This window comes from Schistocerca gregaria, chromosome 2 (genome assembly GCF_023897955.1).
Source record: "Schistocerca gregaria isolate iqSchGreg1 chromosome 2, iqSchGreg1.2, whole genome shotgun sequence".
NCBI classification, from domain to species: domain Eukaryota; kingdom Metazoa; phylum Arthropoda; class Insecta; order Orthoptera; family Acrididae; genus Schistocerca; species Schistocerca gregaria.
Window position 1 is genome coordinate 351,671,670 of NC_064921.1, and position 21,486 is coordinate 351,693,155.

Below are 21,486 nucleotides of genomic sequence, written 5' to 3' on the forward strand. Positions count from 1 at the left end.
TCAGTTTATTCAGAATGATGTATCAGGGCCAAGACGCAGCATTGCTGACTTCCAAAATTTACCAGGGTAAATTGACTGTCAATTATTGAAAGGTTATAGGTTTGTCATATTGTGTATTTTCACTGTTGGGTAGTTACATTAAATGAGAGTATTATTCATATTATTTTATTTTGTGGGGAGGTTACATTTGCCGACCCTGCCAGGATCGTATTTTTGTGAATTTCCGAGAAGTGGTCAGCTATATTTCTGCTCTTATTTACTTAATATTAAAAGTAGTTTGCATCTGGCGCAACTCAGTTACTAATTTGTCACTTTTTCTTTCACAGATCATCGGCAATTTATTGCTCTTTGTTGTAACTGTATTTGTTCCATTTTTGCTTCGTCTTTGTTTGATTTTGTGCTTAACTTTGAGTTGTGAAAATGCCGCGAAAAACTGCTAACAGTACATCGCGAGTCGTAATGAGTGAAAAAGCCGACTTTAATAATTTGACTGATAATACTAGCGACACTCAGTGTCTTGATGATAATCCTCCAGTTACAGACAATCAGTGCGTACCGACCACTAGTAATGATTTTAATGCTAATGATGAGCAAAGAAATTCAATTGTGTTCTCTGTTAATTTAACGACAATTGATGACGCGGCACTTTCCGTTACAATGAACGCTGCCCAGTTTAACACGCCTGATTTGCAAAATTTACACAGTGAACAGATAAATTTTTCTCACGAAGATGAACAATGTAGTCAAAATACGTCAGATTTATTTGATTCCGAGGTAGTGACCCACAGTGCACGACCAATTAGCAAACCTTTTCGTGAATCAGACAATTACCAAATGGTTTCACAAAACGTGACAAATGCTGACACACCATCACACAGAACAGAGAACAGAGTCGGTAATTTTGGCTTTGATCAAGTTGTAGCATTACTGCTACAATTCAATAAAAAACAAGACAATAATTACAAACAACTTAATAAAAAACTAGACAACAATTCCAAACAGTCGAAGAAAGAACAAGACGACAATTTCAAACAACTTAATGAAAGTTTGAAACAGTCGAATGAAAAACACGACGAGAACTTTAAACACATTAATGAACAGATTGCAGCCGTTGCCGTGCAATGTCATGATACTAAAGAACAATTACGTAAGGAAATTAAGGCCTGTGCTAGGAATAGTAGTGAAGAAATTAGATCCGTTGCACAAGAATTAAGTAATACACATGCAGCCACAACTAAATTACTTAGAGATGAAATTAGTGTAGTCGCTAAACAAAGTTCTGCAAACGTAAGACAGTTACGCGACGAGTTTAAATTAACGTCAGCAGAACTTTCACGCACACTGGATGCGAAAGTAGACAAGAAATTCGAACAACAGAACAGTCTAATTGACGAACGTGTTAATCACCACCTACAAAACAGTGAAACGCGTTACCCTAAATTCATACAGGAACAGAACAAAGTAAAGAAACAAGTCATGGAAACAATTACTGCACAGAGACAGGAAGATAAGCGTAAATTATTTACGAAAGCAAAAACATACGTAGACAATAACATTGCTACAGTATCAGACGAAATCAATACTATTAAACAGTTGAACATCGAATTGCTTGATGAAATTTCCGATCTTAAAACAAAAACACACAAACACACACACACACACAGTAGACTTTCAGACAGTGACCAACAGACTTGAACAATTAGAATTAATACAGGATCCCGATGCCATTAAAGCAGACGTTAAGAAATTGAACAAAACTACCCGTAAAATCCAAAAACAAATTAATGCTTGTGACACTAAAAATGATGATCAGGTAAAAGCGCTGACTGAAAAATTAGATGAATTGGCCAGCCGTATTGACGTTATCGAAAATAATGATACCAAATCAGACGATACGTCACCAGTTTCGTTCAATCAAACACCTGAATTCCAAAACATACAGCAAACAATCAGCGAGATAGATTCGTCCAATAATTTGTTACGAAGAAAATTGTCATGTTTACAGCAAGAAGTGACAGAGATGAAAAATGTTACAGCCTCTAACACGACACAGCATACGCCACATTCCGAACATTTGCCACACTCACACAGCCAGAATAATTTACGTAATTTACAGAGAGTACGTGACTTGGATTCCGGCAGACACAGACAAACGGATTATCATACAATCCTGAACCAGTTCATACATTCAGAGACAATAACGTTGATTATAAGCAATTTTTATCCGTGAAAAAATCTAAGGTATTTAAAAATGACAGAACACAATTACATCCTTTGGACTGGATACGACAATTTGTTTTTGAATTTTCACCGGCATTGCCTGTAACGCAGAAACTAAAATTTATTTGCAGCGCGTAAGAGACCTCAGGGGATTCATTACGCTTCGATGAATACACTCCTGGAAATTGAAATAAGAACACCGTGAATTCATAGTCCCAGGAAGGGGAAACTTTATTGACACATTCCTGGGGTCAGATACATTACATGATCACACTGACAGAACCACAGGCACATAGACACAGGCAACAGAGCATGCACAATGTCGGCACTAGTACAGTGTATATCCACCTTTCGCAGCAATGCACGCTGCTATTCTCCCATGGAGACGTTCGTAGAGATGCTGGATGTAGTCCTGTGGAACGGCTTGCCATGCCATTTCCACCTGGTGCCTCAGTTGGACCAGCGTTCGTGTTGGATGTGCAGACCGCGTGAGACAACGCTTCATCCAGTCCCAAACATGCTCAATGGGGGACATATCCGGAGATCTTGCTGGCCAGGGTAGTTGACTTACACCTTCTAGAGCACGTTGGGTGGCACGGGATACATGCGGACGTGCATTGTCCTGTTGGAACAGCAAGTTCCCTTGCCGGTCTAGGAATGGTAGAACGATGGGTTCGATGACGGTTTGGATGTACCGTGCACTATTCAGTGTCCCCTCGACGATCACCAGAGGTGTACGGACAGTGTAGGAGATCGCTCCCCACACCATGATGCCGGTTGTTGGCCCTGTGTGCCTTGGTCGTATGCAGTCCTGATTGTGGCGCTCACCTGCACGGCGCCAAACACGCATACGACCATCATTGGCACCAAGGCAGAAGCGACTCTCATCGCTGAAGACGACACGTCTCCATTCGTCCCTCCATTCACGCCTGTCGCGACACCACTGGAGGCGGGCTGCACGATGTTGGGGCGCGAGCGGAAGATGGCCTAACGGTGTGCGGGACCGTACCCCAGCTTCATGGAGAAGGTTGCGAATGGTCCTCGCCGATACCCCAGGAGCAACAGTGTCCCTAATTTGCTGGGAAGTGGCGGTGCGGTCCCCTACGGCACTGCGTAGGATCCTACGGTCTTGGCGTGCATCTGTGCGTCGCTGCGGTCCGGTCCCAGGTCGACCGGCACGTGCACCTTCCGCCGACCACTGGCGACAACATCGATGTACTGTGGAGACCTCACGCCCCACGTGTTGAGCAATTCGGCGGTACGTCCACCCGGCCTCCCGCATGCCCACTATACGCCCTCGCTCAAAGTCCGTCAACTGCACATACGCTTCACGTCCACGCTGTCGCGGCATGCTACCAGTGTTAAAGACTGCGATGGAGCTCCGTATGCCACGGCAAACTGGCTGACACTGACGGCGGCGGTGCACAAATGCTGCGCAGCTAGCGCCATTCGACGGCCAACACCGCGGTTCCTGGTGTGTCCGCTGTGCCGGTGTCAATGTGTTCTTTTTTCTATTTCCAGGAGTGTAGTAACGCACCGCAACAAGGAAGTCAGTACATACAGAAAACACGTCATTTAAATTCCTATCGCAAAGCGCCGTATAGCAACGATTATTATGAGAGACGTAAAAGTAATGAACACAGTTTTCAGCGTAACAGTCGGTCTTACCAGCAGCAGAATCATCGGCAACAACAGATTATCATGAATGAACCAGACAGTAGATATCATCCCCAACGTAATAGGTCAGGGAGAAATAACAGAACCGTACAAATAGTGGAAATGCCACAGCATCCTCCCGCAAATAACAGCACGTCAGATAGAATTTGACTAGATACAGCACAAATTGAACCTTCCAGCGATGTAAGCAATACTTTTGATACACAGACTCTTGTTCATGAAAATGTTATTACTTTTGACGACTTCCGAGACACTCTTTTGCATAAGAAATCAGTTGTTAAAAAAAAAAAAAAAACATTTCCCATCCTGTCATTGAAGTAAAGATTGGATCATCCACATTTTCGGCAGTAATCGACTCTGGATCACCTATGTCAGTTATAAATAAGGAAACTTTCAACCCTTGTAACAAAGGGTATACTTATCCTACATTACCATTAGGCAAAACTAAAGTAAAAGGAGCAGTATCTGGTAAAGGAGTAGATGTAAAATTGCAGACACACTTATCATTTTGTATTGCAGGTCATACGTTCCACTCAAATTTTTGGATTGTCCCCTTATTGACAATAGACGTTATTTTAGGTACGAATTTTTTGGTACAACACGACGCAATTATTGACTTTCAAAATTCCTATTTAATGTTAAAGGATGAAAATGTACAACTGGCATTAGAATTTCAGCACTCTTTATCTGCAGAAGAACAAACAAATTAATCGGACAGAGGTCATTTCTGCATCACGTAACATAAACTGTCATTCCACATTGTTCACAGATACGTTCGTACACAACTATAATATCCCAGACGAAGCCGACTATGACGTTATGCAAATGATTTCTGATAAAGTTAAACAGAGCAGCGCAAATACAGACGACGAACGTACGCAACTACGCAGGATTCTTTTACAGCAAGCTGCAGTTTTTGACAACATCCCTGGTACTATGTCCGGTTTCATGTATTAATTTCAAGTTAAACAGCACCACACATTTAAAGCCAAACATTATCCCATTCCGTATATTCACAGAGAACAATTTAAGAAAGAATTGCTAGCTATGCTTGACTAAGGTATTATTGAACCGGCAGTTAGTCCGTACATAAACCCGCTCCATATTGTTAAGAAAAAGGATGGCTCACTTCGCGTTGTCCTTTATTCGCGTCATGTGAACGAAATTATTATTAATGAAACAGATCGCCCACAAACACTAGAAGAACTTCTACAGAAATTTCATGGTACTGCTGTTTATTCCACATTAGATTTGTGATCGGGATTTTGGCAAATTCAGCTCCATCCGAACTGCAGAAAGTACACAGCATTTCTCTGTTTTGGTGACTGTTATCAATTTTGCAAATTACCGTTCGGTTTAACAATTTCTTCAGCAGCATTTATTCGCGGTTTGAATACTATACTTCCGACAGAATTAAAAGACAGAATCACAACATATGTAGACGACATCCTTATTGCAGAAGCTAACTGGTCTGAACACAGTTTGATTCTGGAACAACTGTTGCAAACTTTTCGTGCACGAGAACTGACAGTTAATCTTAGCAAATCACACTTTGGCAAAACTTCTATAAAATTTCTTGGACATGTAATTTCAGCAGAAGGCATTGCGCCTGACACGGAAAAACTTCAAGCTTTACGTGACATTACTGTTCCAACGACGAAGAAACAACTACGCAGCTTTCTGGGGTTAATTAACTTCTTCCGTAAATTTATTCATTACTCTGCTTTAGACACCCCTAGATTATGCCAACTGACGGGTAAAAACACTATTTGGTCCTGGGATAGCCAAGCGCAGTCTGAATTTGTCAATCTGAAACAAGCTTTGTTGAATGCACCACTTTTATCACACCCAGATCTCACTAGAAATTTTTACATTGCCACCGACAGTTCTAACACAGCTTTAGGCGTACACATTTTTCAGGAAATTGAAGAAGATGGTAATACAGTAATTAAAAACATCGCCTTTGCAAGTCGCATTCTGTCATCTGCTGAACGCAATTATTCTGTTACAGAACTTGAAACATTATGTGTTGTATGGGCATTTACCCGATTTTATTCATTTTCTTTATGGAAGACATACTACCGTTTACACAGACCATAGAGCTATCCAGTTTTTACTTTCCGCTAAATTTACACATGACAGATTAAGCAGATGGAAACTGTATTTACAGGAATTTAATTTTACAATTGTTCACATTCCCGGTACACAAAATATTGTAGCAGACGCACTACCCCGTTCTCTCTGGAACAATCAGCAAGACATCGCAACCAACTTCTGCCAAGCAAATTCTAGCGTCATGTATATTCAACAAGTCGCATTTGAAAACTTCATTTCATCGTCATTACGAGACATAGCACAAGAGCAAAGTAAAGACAACATATGGAAAGAAATTAAACACCTTTGGCAAGATAAGAATAACGTTACCATTAGAAACCATTACACGGTACGCAATAACATTCTGTTCTGCCGCTCTCACCCTGACGGCAACAACTGGTTATTATGCATTCCTGACGAACTTGTTAACAAATTAATTTGGTATACTCATTTAAGTTATGCACATTATGGAGCCAGAAAATGTTTTCTTATACTGAGACAGAACTGTTATTTTGCCAACATGGAGAAACGTATTCGACGAGTTTTAGCGTCATGTAAAATCTGCCAGAAAGCTCAATCAGACACGACTTCACATATTTCTCCGTTACATCCCATTGTACCTGTTAAATTGAGACACATGGCCGCTGTAGACATTTTTGGACCAATTCCCAGAACTAGTAGAGGTTTTTGCTACGTCTTTGTCGCTGTTGAACTCACTTCGAAATTTGTTACCTTCACTCCGTTATGCAAAGCTACTGCTAAATCTATTTCGAATGCATTTGTAAAACATTTTTTATTTCATGTAGGGTATGTATTGAAAGTAATTTCCGACAATGGACCACAATTTCGATCTGCGATATGGACACGTATGTTACGAGCTAGAAACATTTCTCCGATCTATATATCCAAGTATCACGCTTCTTCGAACCCTTGTGAACGACTGATGAAAGAAATTGGTAAACTGTGTAGGATGTACTGCCATAAAAGACATATTGATTGGGATACACACATACACTCATCCCAGGATGTAACTAACTCCATACCAAATGAATACACTATGCTATCTCCTACTGTTATGTTGAAAAATGTTGAACCACCTAACAAAATTAAAGAATTAGTGTCCTTTCCTACATCCCGTCGACTACGCCACCATGAAGTAATTGAGATTGCGCTCAACAACATCAAACGTGCTGCAGAGCGCCGGAGACGACAGCAAAAACAGGTTTGTACACGCCGTGACTTTCACATTGGACAGAAGATATTAGTACGCACACACTATTTATCCAGCAGAGGAAAGAGTAGATGCAGTAAATTTGAACTTCTATACGCAGGTCCATACAGAATTCGCAGCATTCCTCATCCCAATGTGGTACATGTTGAAACTTTGAGAACCAGAAAAAGCAAAGGCAATCACCATGTCTCCAATATTAAACCCTTTATTGAATGAACATACTTTATGATTTATCACATTATAATGCCTTTTCCGGTTATTGAGATCAACACTTACTGATGATTATCATATTTTTTCCTGGCAAGTGCCCGGCAAGGTAAGGTTAGCAGGTCGCTTTTCTTGTCGTTATATATCAGACCGTGCACATTTTCAATTTTTTTTGTGTATGTATGATTGTTTTCCTGTCGAAAGTAGAATTTTTGTCTGTATGCACTATGAAATCTTTAAGATGTAACAAACAACAGTTGACTTTGACATTTTTCCTTATGATATCTCAACATCTTGACTATTTTACATATTTTGTTACTACATTATGACACTGTGTGTACATTTTTTGCACTTCAAAACTGTCTATGTTTTTAACCTAATACGTTTTCTGTCATGATATTTTGCCTATTCTAGATTTTTTGGCGCTACATTAGGATACTGTGTACACATTTTTTGCACTTGAAAATTCTCTATGTTTTTGACCTAATATGTTTTCTGTCATGCTATGCTGTATGCTTAATTATATTACTAGAAACAAGTTTTCATTTAATGGCTATATGAATTAAATGCAAGATATTAATACATATTCATCATTTTTGAGAAAGCAATACCGTGTAAAAGAAATGGATCAAACAATCACAGTGGTTTACTATGAAATGGAAATTTTACCATCAGAATGAAGGAAAGAAAATCCAATATATTGTCATGAAGAGTAAATGGATCAGAATTAACAAGCATTAACCAGAATATACTATACACATTGTATGATAGCAGTCTTGACTAATTATTTTTCTTTCAGAATACAAGGCGATTGATGCAGACTGTCAGACAGAACTACAGATGTTAATTTTAGTGATGAAATATGCTAGAAGTAAGAAACTCTACACTATATGAAGTAATGAATGGTAATGAATAGTTGTATGAAGTAAATGGTAATATGAATATGCATAATGAAGTGTCTATTTTTTGCAGATGGTAATAAATGATGATGAATAGTTATATGAAGAATATGCTAATATGAATAATGAAGTTTTTCTTTGCAGATGATGATAATGATGACGTTTATATATTTACTGTTCGTTAAGAAATGCTATGTAGTTATTTAAGTATTTGTTGCAGTTCCTTTTGACAGTATGTCTTATGTCACATAGTATAATGACTGAATGTTTTGGAAAAGACAGCTAGAGTACATACATATTAAGTACACGTTTCATTACCTGTTAATTCGAAGTTCACTACTTTTCAGCATAACATGCATTTCTTCTTTCAGCTCAATAATCCACTTTGTATTTTTTCCAGGAGAAGCTTTTCATGATACTTACTAAACCTGTTACTTATTAAACCTGTTCTAGTACTTGCATTGTTTTACCCAGTTGTGTCTATCATTTATGAATGTGATCACATATACTGTACTTGTTTCATAACGTTGCTACAGCTGACTCATGACGAATGACGTTAATAATCCTTATTTCCAGCAATAAGTCAAAAGCAAATATTTCAATATTTTCATGCCCCATCAATTAATTATCGATCCCAGTGCAATGCATTGCTAGCAAAAAAAATTATTATTACTAGTCCCAACTATTACCAGTATACAACTAAATAATGCTACCAGTTTAAGATATATTTTTAGTCCTAAAGATAATGCAAATTTTCTGTGTTTTGATTCCATTATGTCTATGTATTATTGGACTACCGACCTTGAGTAATAGTTCCAATGTCTTACATTTTAAAACATTTTAAATATGTCTTATGTCACTTACATAATATCGTATATAAAGACCAGTAACTTGATGCTACACTCAGTAACTCCTGTTTTAAATGATGACTTGTGAATAACACTGAATAATGTTTTGTAACTAGCCAATGAATGTCAGTAACTCAATAGCTCCTGTTTTAAATGATGACTTGTGTATAACACTGAATAATGTTTTGTAACACTATATGAATACTTTGTAAGTGGCCAATGAGTGCCAATACACTATATGAATACTTTGTAACTAGCCAAAGAATGCCAATAATTATTCAGATCAGTTGATACATCAGTGTAATTCTATGATGACTAGCATTAGACTTAATGTGTCCTTCATCTTCTGACCTAATTACTGCAATATCCATTTATCCTGTCCATCCTCATGATCATGGAGCACTATATTGGTTTTTACACTAATTCTTCGTTGCTGTAAGAGTATGGATTCTACAAGAATATGGTGTTGACATATCAAGCTGTCCACAACCTTGAACGATGGAGATGTTATTATGGTCCCACTGTTTGGTGTACCTAATGTGCTACCAAATGATAACATTGAATATTAATACAACATTTCAGTGTCTTGGCTACACTAATAAATACTTCAGGGAAGAGAACTTCAGATTGTCTCACTTGGTGTTGTGCTACTGTAGAAAGATATGGACTTTCAGTGCAGCTACGTGCAACCTACTGTGCTACAACCATGATGCAATCCTTCCCATTCCTTTCCTAGTTCCTATAAAATAGTAAAGGCTTATACAGTGCATTTAAATTCTTGTACAATGATAAAAACTTTTATCGTGCGTGTGCACTCTATTTTGTTAGTATATTTTGTACTCATTGTGTATATACTTTGTCATTTCTGAATATGTTTTCTACTCAGTGCGTGAGCACCCTATTTAATTTCTTAATATGTTCTGCACTTATCAATGATGTATATACTCTGTGATTGTAGCCTTAGTAAACTAAATAGATTATAGAAAAATTTGTTGCTCATGGCAAGTCCAATTGACTCACCATCGCTGCCAAATTTTTGCCCCCAGTGGAGGGTTATGTAAGAGGTCCGTAGTTAAAGAATTTGTTGCTAGCTCACTCGAGTTGATGTAATTTCGATGTATTGCTCACGCGCTGCCTGCGATATGTAAGCTACAAAAGAATCTGAGACCAAAGAGTAGTATTGACTGCAGTAAGAACTGTGTGTTAGTAGGAGTAAGTTGTTGGTAGCGAGCAGTCTGGTCTGGTGTATCGTGTTGGCTGGGCCGGTCGTGTGCAGCGATGGCGGAGCCTGAGCGTTGTAGGATAAGGTAAAAGCAGCCTCGCGCATATGTAGTGTTGTTATGTCAAGTCCCATGTAAATGTTTTTTTTTAAATCTGTTAATAATAATCTTTCTCATAAAAAGTAACTTTTGACATTTATCGCAATTTAAAGAATTCACTAATTTCTCCAATCCTTGGCAATCCCGATTATTGAAAAGAAAAGTCAGTTCTTTCCTTTTTTATAAGACAAATCTATCGGCCAGCATTGCACTTAGCTGCGCCAGGAAAATTTCTTATAGGAGCGGATATATACGCGTTATCCGGCGATCTAATTAAGGTTAGATTTTTCAGTTTATTCAGAATGATGTATCAGGGCCAAGACGCAGCATTGCTGACGTCCAAAATTTACCAGGGTAAACTGACTGTCAATTATTGAAATGTTATAGGTTTGTCACATTGTACACTCCCGGAAACTGAAATAAGAACACCGTGAATTCATTGTCCCAGGAAGGGGAAACTTTATTGACACATTCCTGCGGTCAGATACATCACATGATCACACTGACAGAACCACAGGCACATAGACACAGGCAACAGAGAATGCACAATGTCGGCACTAGTACAGTGTATATCCATCTTTCGCAGTAATGCAGGCTGCTATTCTCCCGTGGAGACGATCGTAGAGATGCTGGAAGTAGTCCTGTGGAACGGCTTGCCATGCCATTTCCACCTGGCGTCTCAGTTGGACCAGCGTTCGTGCTGGACGTGCAGACCGCGTGAGACGACGCTTCATCCAGTCCCAAACATGCTCAATGGGGGACAGATCCGGAGATCTTGCTGGCCAGGGTAGTTGACTTACACCTTCTAGAGCACGTTGGGTGGCACGGGATACATGCGGACGTGCATTGCCCTGTTGGAACAGCAAGTTCCCTTGCCGGTCTAGGAATGGTAGAACGATGGGTTCGATGACTGTTTGGATGTACCGTGCACTATTCAGTGTCCCCTCGACGATCACCAGAGGTGTACGGCCAGTGTAGGAGATCGCTCCCCACACCATGATGCCGGGTGTTGGCCGTGTGTGCCTGGGTCGTATGCAGTCCTGATTGTGGCGCTCACCTGCACGGCGCCAAACACGCATACGACCATCATTGGCACCAAGGCAGAAGCGACTCTCATCACTGAAGACGACACGTCTCCATTCGTCCCTCCATTCACGCCTGTCGCGACACCACTGGAGGCGGGCTGCACGATGTTGGGGCGTGAGCGGAAGACGGCCTAACGGTGTGCGGGACCGTAGCCCAGTTTCATGGAGAAGGTTGCGAATTGTCCTCGCCGATACCCCATGAGCAACAGTGTCGCTAATTTGCTGGGAAGTGGCGGTGTGGTCCCCTATGGCACTGCGTAGGATCCTACGGTCTTGGCGTGCATCCGTGCGTCGCTGCGGTCCGGTCCCAGGTCGACGGGCACGTGCACCTTCCGCCGACCACTGGCGACAACATCGATGTACTGTGGAGACCTCACGCCCCACGTGTTGAGCAATTCGGCGGTACGTCCACCCGGCCTCCCGCATGCCCACTATACGCCCTCGCTCAAAGTCCGTCAACTGCACATACGGTTCAGGTCCACCCTGTCGCGGCATGCTACCAGTGTTAAAGACTGCGATGGAGCTCCGTATGCCACGGCAAACTGGCTGACACTGACGGCGGCGGTGCACAAATGCTGCGCAGCTAGCGCCATTCGACGGCCAACACCGCGGTTCGTGGTGTGTCCGCTGTGCCGTGCGTGTGATCATTGCTTGTACAGCCCTCTCGCAGTGTCCGGAGCAAGTATGGTCGGTCTGACACACCGGTGTCAATGTGTTCTTTTTTCCATTTCCAGGAGTGTATATTTTCACTGTTGGGTAGTTACGCTAAATGAGAGTATTATTCATATTATTTTATTTTGTGGGGAGGTTACACCTTCATTTATATTTATTGTGATTCATCTGAAGAATCTTAGGGAAATGTAAATCATCCACGAAATAAGTGGCTTATAAGGCGCTTGTTCGCCCGATTCTTGAGTATTGTTCATCTATCTGGAATTCCTATCAGGTAGGGCTGATAGAGTAAATAGAGAACATCCAACGAAGAGTGGCGCGTTTCGTCACATGATCGTTTAGCTGACGAGAGAGTGTTACGGAGATGCTAAACAAACTCCTCTGGCAGACGTTACAAGAGAGACGTGCATCACGGAAAGATTTGCTACTGAAATTTCGGGACAGCACTTGTCAGGAGAAGTCAGACTACATATTACTTCACCCCACATACATCTCACGTATTGACCAAGTTGAGAAAATTCGAGAAATTAGAGCCAATACAGAGGCTTACCGACAATCATTCTTCCCACGTACTATTCGCGAGTGGAACAGCGTATCCTAGAAGAACGCTACAGTTACCGTAAAGGATAATTAAGAATCAATTCCCCTCTAGTAGTTTAGAACAGTGTACAAAGATATACATAGATTCTGTACTTACGCGTTTCTTGGATTAGTACTACTATTAGTAATTCATTTACGTACTCAACGCAGTGGAATAGAGACACCTTCAGTCATGTCCACTTGATCAGCAGTGATTAATAACGCGAGCTGTGGAAGGGTTGGCATAACTTTGTGAAACACCCTGTAGTTGCAGATTGAGACATAGTGGAGCGTAGAGAGTTGGGAATCGTTCGCTCACTCTTCAGTTTGCAGCACTATGAAGGAGGGAAGTGTGTCATCTCAATCCAGTAACCTATTTTTCTTTACACTTCTCTCGTTTAACGCCCCCACCCCCTATTTTCCACCCTGTTACACCTCTAGGACACAATTTTTCCCTTAATATGATCTTGTGGCACTTAAGATTTAATATTTGCAAACTCAAGTTGCTGTTAACCCACTTTGTGCATTGTGTGTTGCACTGGGGACCTAGAAACGACGGAGAGGCTTCATCCTGCCATAGCCCCCCGTGGTTCACAATCCCATAATAGACCGCAGCAGTCCACCCTCCCCATCGCCGCAAACGGTTTCAAGGGCCACCGACGAAAGACATCTGGTGAATCAGTAGAAGAGGACAAACGGACTGCATTCTTGCCATACTGTGGAGCAACTAGCAGCAAGTTAGGACGTCTGCTGCAGAAACATGGGTTAAACCAGTGTTCCGGCCCGCCCCCAAGATACTTGATATGTTGCGCCCTGTTAAAGACGACATTGCTCTTCGAGTGTCCAGCTTGTATGGTGTACCCTGTGAATGTGGCAGCATGTATGTCGGACAAACAATTCGCATGGTTGCGGAGCGTTGTACTGAGCACAAGCGCCATATAAAACAAAGGGCGCTTGACAAGTCGGCCATAGCGGAGCATTGCCTAGAAAACGGACATAAAATACAGATCGAAAATACAAAAGTGTTGGCTCTTGCATCTACATATTGGGACTCCGTTATAAAGGAAGCGGCCGAGATTCGTTTAAACAACAACAGTTTCAACAGAGACCAGGGGTACACACTCAGCAGGGCATGGGGGCGGGCGTTGGACATCGAAAGAAAGCAAAGATAGATGCTCGACGCGGGAGCGTCAGTTTCAAACGTGGCGCCTGCCCCTGGCGCCATCTGACGTCTCCGGTGCTGCCATGAGCAATAGCTCCGCTAGCTGCCCGGGTCGACTTACGCGCGCGCGCCACGTTGGGTCTATCTGATTGGCTGCTGATGATGTCACTATGCCCATATAAACGAGAAACCGTAGCAGCCCCGGCAGTCAGTGAACTCCTGACGACGATGACGGAGATGGTCATGGAAAGCTCGAGGATTTTGTTCGAGTTGATGCGGCTTGAAAACCGAGAAAGTTTTATTTACGTATTATGTCGTCAGTGGAAGTTCAATGCTCATCCACCGCAGGCTCCTGTGGTGATACTACTCTTTAACACGCAGATATGGATGTTGGTAAGGATCGTTATCAGTCCCCTCTAACTCCTGTCTATACAGGAGCCAGAATAATGTCCCAGAATGTTGTTCATCTTTGTAATAATGTACCATTTTTAATTTTTGTTGTGATGGAAATATATGATACTCAACTCCACTTAAGTCTTCAGTATCCTACAGTACTCTCAATGATGAATGACATCACCGAATTGAACTTAAAGAATCACACACAAGTATACACAACGAAAATTTTGTCAGTAATGAGCAACTTAAATGTATAAAACATTCTCGGACCTGTTGACGCATCAGTTCAGGATAAAACCTCGAGCTTTCGACGATTTCTACAGTTACACGGCGAGAGTTCCGAGAGTGTTTTATACGGTAGTGCCGCCGTGAAAGACTTCGTTCTCATATAACTTAGGTATACTGTAGAGGGGCCGAGCACAGACACCTCTGAGCGATGTTGGAATAGCTCTTGGGAACTTGCGAAGTGTCTTAGTCGCTACCAAAACATTATTATAATTCAATCATTTATTCACGACGTTTAAAAGTCGCTGTTCTTCTGCACTAGCATCAGGTGCTGCTCGGTCGGCTGTGTGTTAGATTCTAGGTGAAATCTGTCCAACCAGCTCAATAGCTGCACGACCAGGAGAAGATATTAGCGACCCTGGCGCCACATCAGGTTCCCAGCGAAGAGGGACAGCCACTGCCCAGCACACAGTGATCTCACGATGGATACTGGAGTGTCCTCAGTCCAACTCTGATTACTACAATGATCCTTGATGACTCATCTGCTATGTGCCTGTGTGATAGTCGTGTGTTCGGTTGAGCTCCTCCCTACTCTCCGGTAGGTTTCAGCACCCAGAGACGCCTGGATGATGAACAGGAATGTGGACTAAAAGAGGCCCTGTTGTGGACTTCTGTGTTGAAGTTCAGTGCTGACAGCAACCTGTGATGTGGTGTTGTTGGAAGACAGTCAGTTTCTCTATCTGTAGGTGGTAGGCAGCGAGAAGCATGAAGTTCACCAGGTGAAGACCATTACCTCGGCTGGTTCATAGACTGCCCTGCATCATCATGGGCATAGATTAACTACAGTATCATAATCGTGGAATTGAGTGCTACTAGTGTGAATGCCATTGATCCCAATGATCAACTTCTGATGAGGAATGGAATGTTGAGTATTTAAAAGGAGCCAGCATCAGGCTATGCCATGAGGCTCAGTTCACGATGAGTGCAGTATTCCTCCTTACTCTGCTATGTTCACTTAATAGTATGTTAACTGCTATGTCTGTTCCTTGCTATGTGCTCTTGTGAAAGAGGTAGAGTTTATTGCAGCGTGTCTTACGAGCTAATGAACATGCTTGTCACGCTTCCTTGGTTTCCAGTCACAGTCTCCATTTTGCTGAATGTATACACATTATGACAGTCTTGTAATGTGTTGACACCTGACCCACCTGCAACATACTGGCTTGCTTCCTGCTACTTCCTCTGTCTCTGGCGTGACTTGACTTTGCCTGCGCAATGTGAATGAGTTTTCATAAAAATGTCTAATTTCCTACTCTTTACTATTCAGTGCCATAACAGTACAGAGAAAACAAAGTTAAAATTTATGAAATGCTACGCATCCTGTTTAAAAACTTATACAGTACGATATAGAATCCAATAATCACTACTTACAAGTAGTAAGTGTGTAAGATCTATATCATTCAACACTCACCGTTGCGCCAAAACATTAGGAACTTCTGCATAGTAACCTGATGGTCCACCTTTGGAGTGCGATATAGCACCGATGCTGTGCAGCATGGATTCAACAAGTCCTTGGTAGGTTTCCAGTGGTAAGTTGTACCAGATATCCACGCACAGATCACAGTATCCCAGTAAATTATGTGTACGTGGAGTTGGAGTAAGAAAGCATCCCTGATGAGTCCCACCCAGTTCAGATCAGGCGATTTGGTTGACCAACACATTGACATGAGCTCACTTTCATACTCATCAAACCATTGTACCACGATTCTGGCCTTGGGACCTGTGATAAGCACAGTTATCCTGCTGAAGGAGCAGTCGCCAACAGGGAGGGCATCAAACAGCAAGGGACGCAGGTTATTTTTAATAATCACATACTCCACAGTTGTCATGATGCATTCGATTACTACAACAGGTCCCTTGGAACACCAGGAGAATATCCACCATAGCATAGTACCATCTCCATCAGGTCCCTTGTACAACAAATTTTTCAAGCAACTTTTTGGTTAGATGATGGTGTAACCAGACACAACCATCGACCTATTGTAGAGAGGAAGGTGATCCATCTGACCAGGCGACATGTTTCCATTGATCCATGGTTCAATCTCAACAACTCCGAACACTTTCAGAAAAATCAAACAATGTCAAAAATTCCTCAAAAATGTATTATCAATATCATGAAAAAACTGTTATCTTCTCCAACACATGACAATTCAAACTGACAAGATAAAGCCATAGTTTAGGAACAAACAAGTTGATTACACAAAATGAAAATGCCAGGTCTCATTGACTGTCTTGAAATAGCTTTTTTTTATCTTTAACGTGAGCACTGATCCTCTAAACCATTTCATAACTATTTACTCTCTGTAAGTATTCTTTCTTTGTCCACTGTACCGTAGCAGGTAGCTATGATGTAATTTTATTACATATGTTTAATTTAATAATTTTTATATATTTTTTCAAAACTCTGTTATAGGTAATGTAAAAATTTTAAAAAAAAACTTCTGATGAAGGCTGTCTTAGAGCAGTTGAAACCTATGTAAAGTTTGAAATTTTTACCTGTGCCACCGGAGAGCTGTATGTTCAAGTAATATTATAAATTTTCTTTGATTTTTAAGGTTTAGTTCATTGTAAGTTCATGCCACAGGGACAAACTGTTAATCGATGGTACTATCGGGACGTGTTGCGAACCTGCGAGAAAATGAGAGATGGAAACGACCGGAAATGTGTCGAGACAATTCACAGCTCTCGCATTACGATAACGCACACACACATTCATCCCTGTTGGTGCATGACTATTGCACAAAAAAACAATCACTGTGCTGCCTCGTCCTCCGTACTCTCCAGACCTGATCCTGACAGACCTTTTTTATTTCAGAAGTGGAAGATCCCGTTGAAAGGACGAAGATTTGCAATGACTGACGAGGTAAAAGAAAATTTGCAGACGCTGCTTCACACGATCCTGCGAGAGGCGCACCGTAAAATGAGAAAAATCCGATCAAAATGGTATCTTTTTTAAAATTTCGTTTATTTACTCTTGTGATGTCGGAATAAAATTCAGTATGTTAATTTCACAACCAAGATAATGACAAATTCGTGTATTACATTATTTCTAGTTTATAATTGCAGTTATTATTTTAATTGTTGATCGGTTTCATCTCCTCAGTTGGGGCGAATCCGATTATCATTGTATTTTGTATGCAGGAACGGAATCAGACTTCCAGTGGAGTGAATCCGATCACTATTTTGATTTTTAAAAGATATATTGCTGTATTTGCAACAAAATTTTACAATTTCTATAGATAACAAATTTTTGCAAGCACATTAAACTTGAGATTTTTGCTGTAAAAACACTTGAAATCACAAAATTCTACAAACAAATATATAGTTTTAGTTATTGTATGTCATAATCAATATGAAAACTGTGTTCTGGAACAACTTTTTTAATAATTTGGGCTCTTTCTACCTCAGTTGCATCATCAGATTCTGAAAAGAAAACATAAACATTACCATCGAGAACTTTCTTTCTCAGAAATGTCATTTCGTAGATGTCATTAGACTTGAATTTTATCACTAAAATCCTGAACCTTTTTGTCGTAGGAAATTTTACTCTTGTGAAATAATTTTCTTTAAATTTATGCCAACCTTCATCCTTCTCCTTGTCCATTTCATTTATATTTGACTCGTGCTATTCCGGATAGGGACTCCCTGCTTGCAGCCCCGTCACTATCATTTTCATTGAAGCCGCTGATAACAATTCCTTCTCCTAGAGTTAATGCTAACGCTTTGCTTGGTGTGGCTTTCCTTTTGTTTCACTAGAGCGAACCTGTTTCAACTGCATTTCGAAGGTTGCTGCCCAAGAAACTTCTGATGAGCTGGTGCCATGTGCATTGTTACTGGTTGCTCCTAGAATCTGTGAAATGAATTTATCGGGACAGAAAGGAGAAATTCCTGCTTTTCTTGACCCAGATATTACATCTGATTTGGACGTGATCGCTACATTTTCAAAGGTTTTTTCAACAACATAGGAAATTCGATTTTTTGGCACCACTCCTCTATTCTTCCTTTTCCAATCATCTAGCACATTTCTCCAAGTGAGTTTTAAAGGTCTACAAAGAGCCACATCAAGTGGCTGACACAAATTAGTAGAATTAGGTGGTAGAAGCACAAATTTAATGTCGTGTTCCTGGCACACTTTAATCACGTTATATAACAGATGACTCGAGAGATTGCCACTTACAATCACTTTAGGTTCCTCTAATTGCTGGGCATAAGGCAAGGCAGTTTCAACAAACCATGATTCAAACATTGTTAGGTCAAACCAACCACTTTGATTCCTATTATAACCTGCAACAGCTATGCCCCCTTCAACCCAAGTATCGTAGAGGTGTTTCGCCCTATAAACTGTGTATGGCGGGAGGACTGAGCCGTCGGCAGCTGCTCCTATACTTGACTTAGAACTGTCCACTATCCTTTCAGGATGTCTTGTGCCTCGCTCCACTATTACTTTCACTTGTCCACAATCGTCACAAAAGTTTGTCTCGTTATAGTTTATAATGTTGGAGGGAGGGTCACCACTAAAGGCCACTTCAAGGTTTTTAAAATAATCAATCACTGCTTCTCAGGTAAGTGCTGCCTTTGCCCTCTTCACATTTTCACTTACTCTAAACGTCAGTTACCCACCTGTGCCCAGGTCGATTGTCACAAAATCTCTTTTCAGTCCTCCCTGCTCGATTGAGATATGCCTGTACAATGGCCCTAACATCATTATTCGTCAAAGGAAACCCCCATTTCGCGCAACACAATAATTCTTTAACCAGGCTTTTTTCGTCACTACTCGTTAAAGCTGGTTGGCCGCCTATTTTGCATTTGTAACTTTCCTTGAGTTTTTCATTTAATGTGGTATATGGAACTGCGTATTGCTCTGAAAGTTTCCGGATGCTTAATTTTCCTGGTTTGACAGCTTTCACCGCATTTAGAAGAAATTCTGGTTTGTAGTTAGGTTTCGGTTTTGGTCCCAGAACGTTTTGGTATACTCGCATGATCGGATTCGCCCTACAAAAATGCAATTTTGTAATTAGGCCTGCAGTATTAGTAATTAACAAAAAACGAAACTGTATCACTTAAGACGTTCACATGCAAGCAATAATATTGCAACTTACCAATTACACTTCGGAAGTAACAGGTGCCAGCAAAAGTTTTCGCACTATTGTGGGCGGCTCCCTCGGTCGGAGGTTCGAGTCCTCTCTCGTCATGGGAATGTGTGTGTGTGTGTGTGTGTGTTGTCGCTAGCGTAAGTTAGTTTAAGTTAGAATAAGTAGTGTGTAAGCCTAGGGACCGATGACCTCAGCTGTTTGGTCCCATAGGAACTTATCACAAATTTCCAATTTCCTCATTGTTACACGAGTGGAGCACAAGAATCACACACCTACTGACAATGCGATCTGCTGGTTGAGTGCTCTTCAAAAAGCCATTGCTGTTGATAGATTAGTCAAGAATTCACGACAATGGTGACCTGCAATGTAATTGTTAAAATGCTACGCTCAGTTATCCAAATGCGGAAAAACCGGTAAATGATCATATTGACACCACCTGATGGGATTCACCTCATTTTACGGTGCCAAGACCCTTTTTTAAGTGGAAACGGCGTTGGGAGCGATGTGTAAATTGTGGAGGAGAGTATTTCGAAGGTTATCATGGACAATAAGTAAAAGTTAAGGGTAGAAAACTTCTGTGGACGAAGTTTCTGAATTTTTTGATCAGACCTCGTTTGTTGACTGAGCCATTGGATGAAGCAGACATGCTGCATTTATACTGTTAACTTTGCCCTTTTGGTAGATGTTGCTATTGGATCAAGGAAAAAACTTACGATTTTTGTATTTCAATTTATGCAACTCTCAGTTTTCACAAAACGTGTAACCAGACCGCCTAATGTATATCAATTTTTACATTTAGCAGTACGTGACGTATTCACAAGTGTATACATGAAATATTGTTTAAAAACAGTCAAAGACTTCCCTATGAACACGTAAAAGCTTTGTTATTTCAGTACAGCCTTACGTGTTAGTCTCCTTGGCGCATGCTACACGGATTTTTCATCAAATTTTTTTCAATCTAGAAAACCAGCGTACTTTTATTACTCAAAGCAGCAAAGTACATTGGTGACAAAATACGTCATCATCAAGCTGTGCCATTTATCTTTAAGTCATTGAAGGCTCTTTATATTTCACTTCTGGCAAAGGCGCTTTACGGTGTCCGGATGTATGCTGAAAGTGAGCCTTCAGCCAAGAATCGAAGAAACTAGAGAACCTGCAAAGAAAATTTCGGTTACAATTTATTCTCAAGAGATTTACAATATGGTATATGATGGATCTAAGCCGTAACTACTCTTAAACTCTAAGAGATTTACCTGAGTTTGCTTTCATTGTTTCTACTCTTCTTTTTAAAACCATGAAGGTATCAAACACATTGATGTTTTCAGGAACTTAGTTTACTATCCATTTGTATCTCATATGAGTTATGTAAAGTATCCCATAGTCACAATCATTTCAGAGAGTTGGGGGGCCCTCTACATGTTCACTTTTTCTTGCCTATGCGAAAGGGTTTGTTTTTATCTTATGTTTGTCCTTTTTCAATTGAATAAATGCAAGTTTCGTTCTACTATAAGCGTTTCTCCTTAATTTATTGAGTCGTCGCCATTACCGTCAAATATCTACATATTCTCACTTTAATACAGCATCGTTAATTTGTGCCATTGTTAGTACGAATTGCTTATAAGTACGATGGCACAATATCTGAATTAAAAATATTTTGTGTTCCGGGCCACTGAATAAGCCTCAGTAAATTAAAGTGACATACTTCTCATAGAACTAAACTTG

The 21,486-nt window shown here is 40.7% G+C and overlaps 1 protein-coding gene across 1 annotated transcript in view; it reads right to left on the bottom strand.

Annotated features, from left to right (window-relative positions):
- Positions 1-20,666: 20,666 nt before the first annotated feature.
- Positions 20,667-21,486, bottom strand: part of LOC126336153 (uncharacterized) — a 146,439-nt gene continuing 145,619 nt past the window's right edge. Inside the window, exon 5 of the mRNA XM_049999645.1 lies at positions 20,667-20,917. Within this exon, the coding sequence (XP_049855602.1) occupies positions 20,889-20,917 (29 nt within the window). The 3' untranslated portion in view covers positions 20,667-20,888. The remainder of the gene's footprint in view (positions 20,918-21,486) is intronic.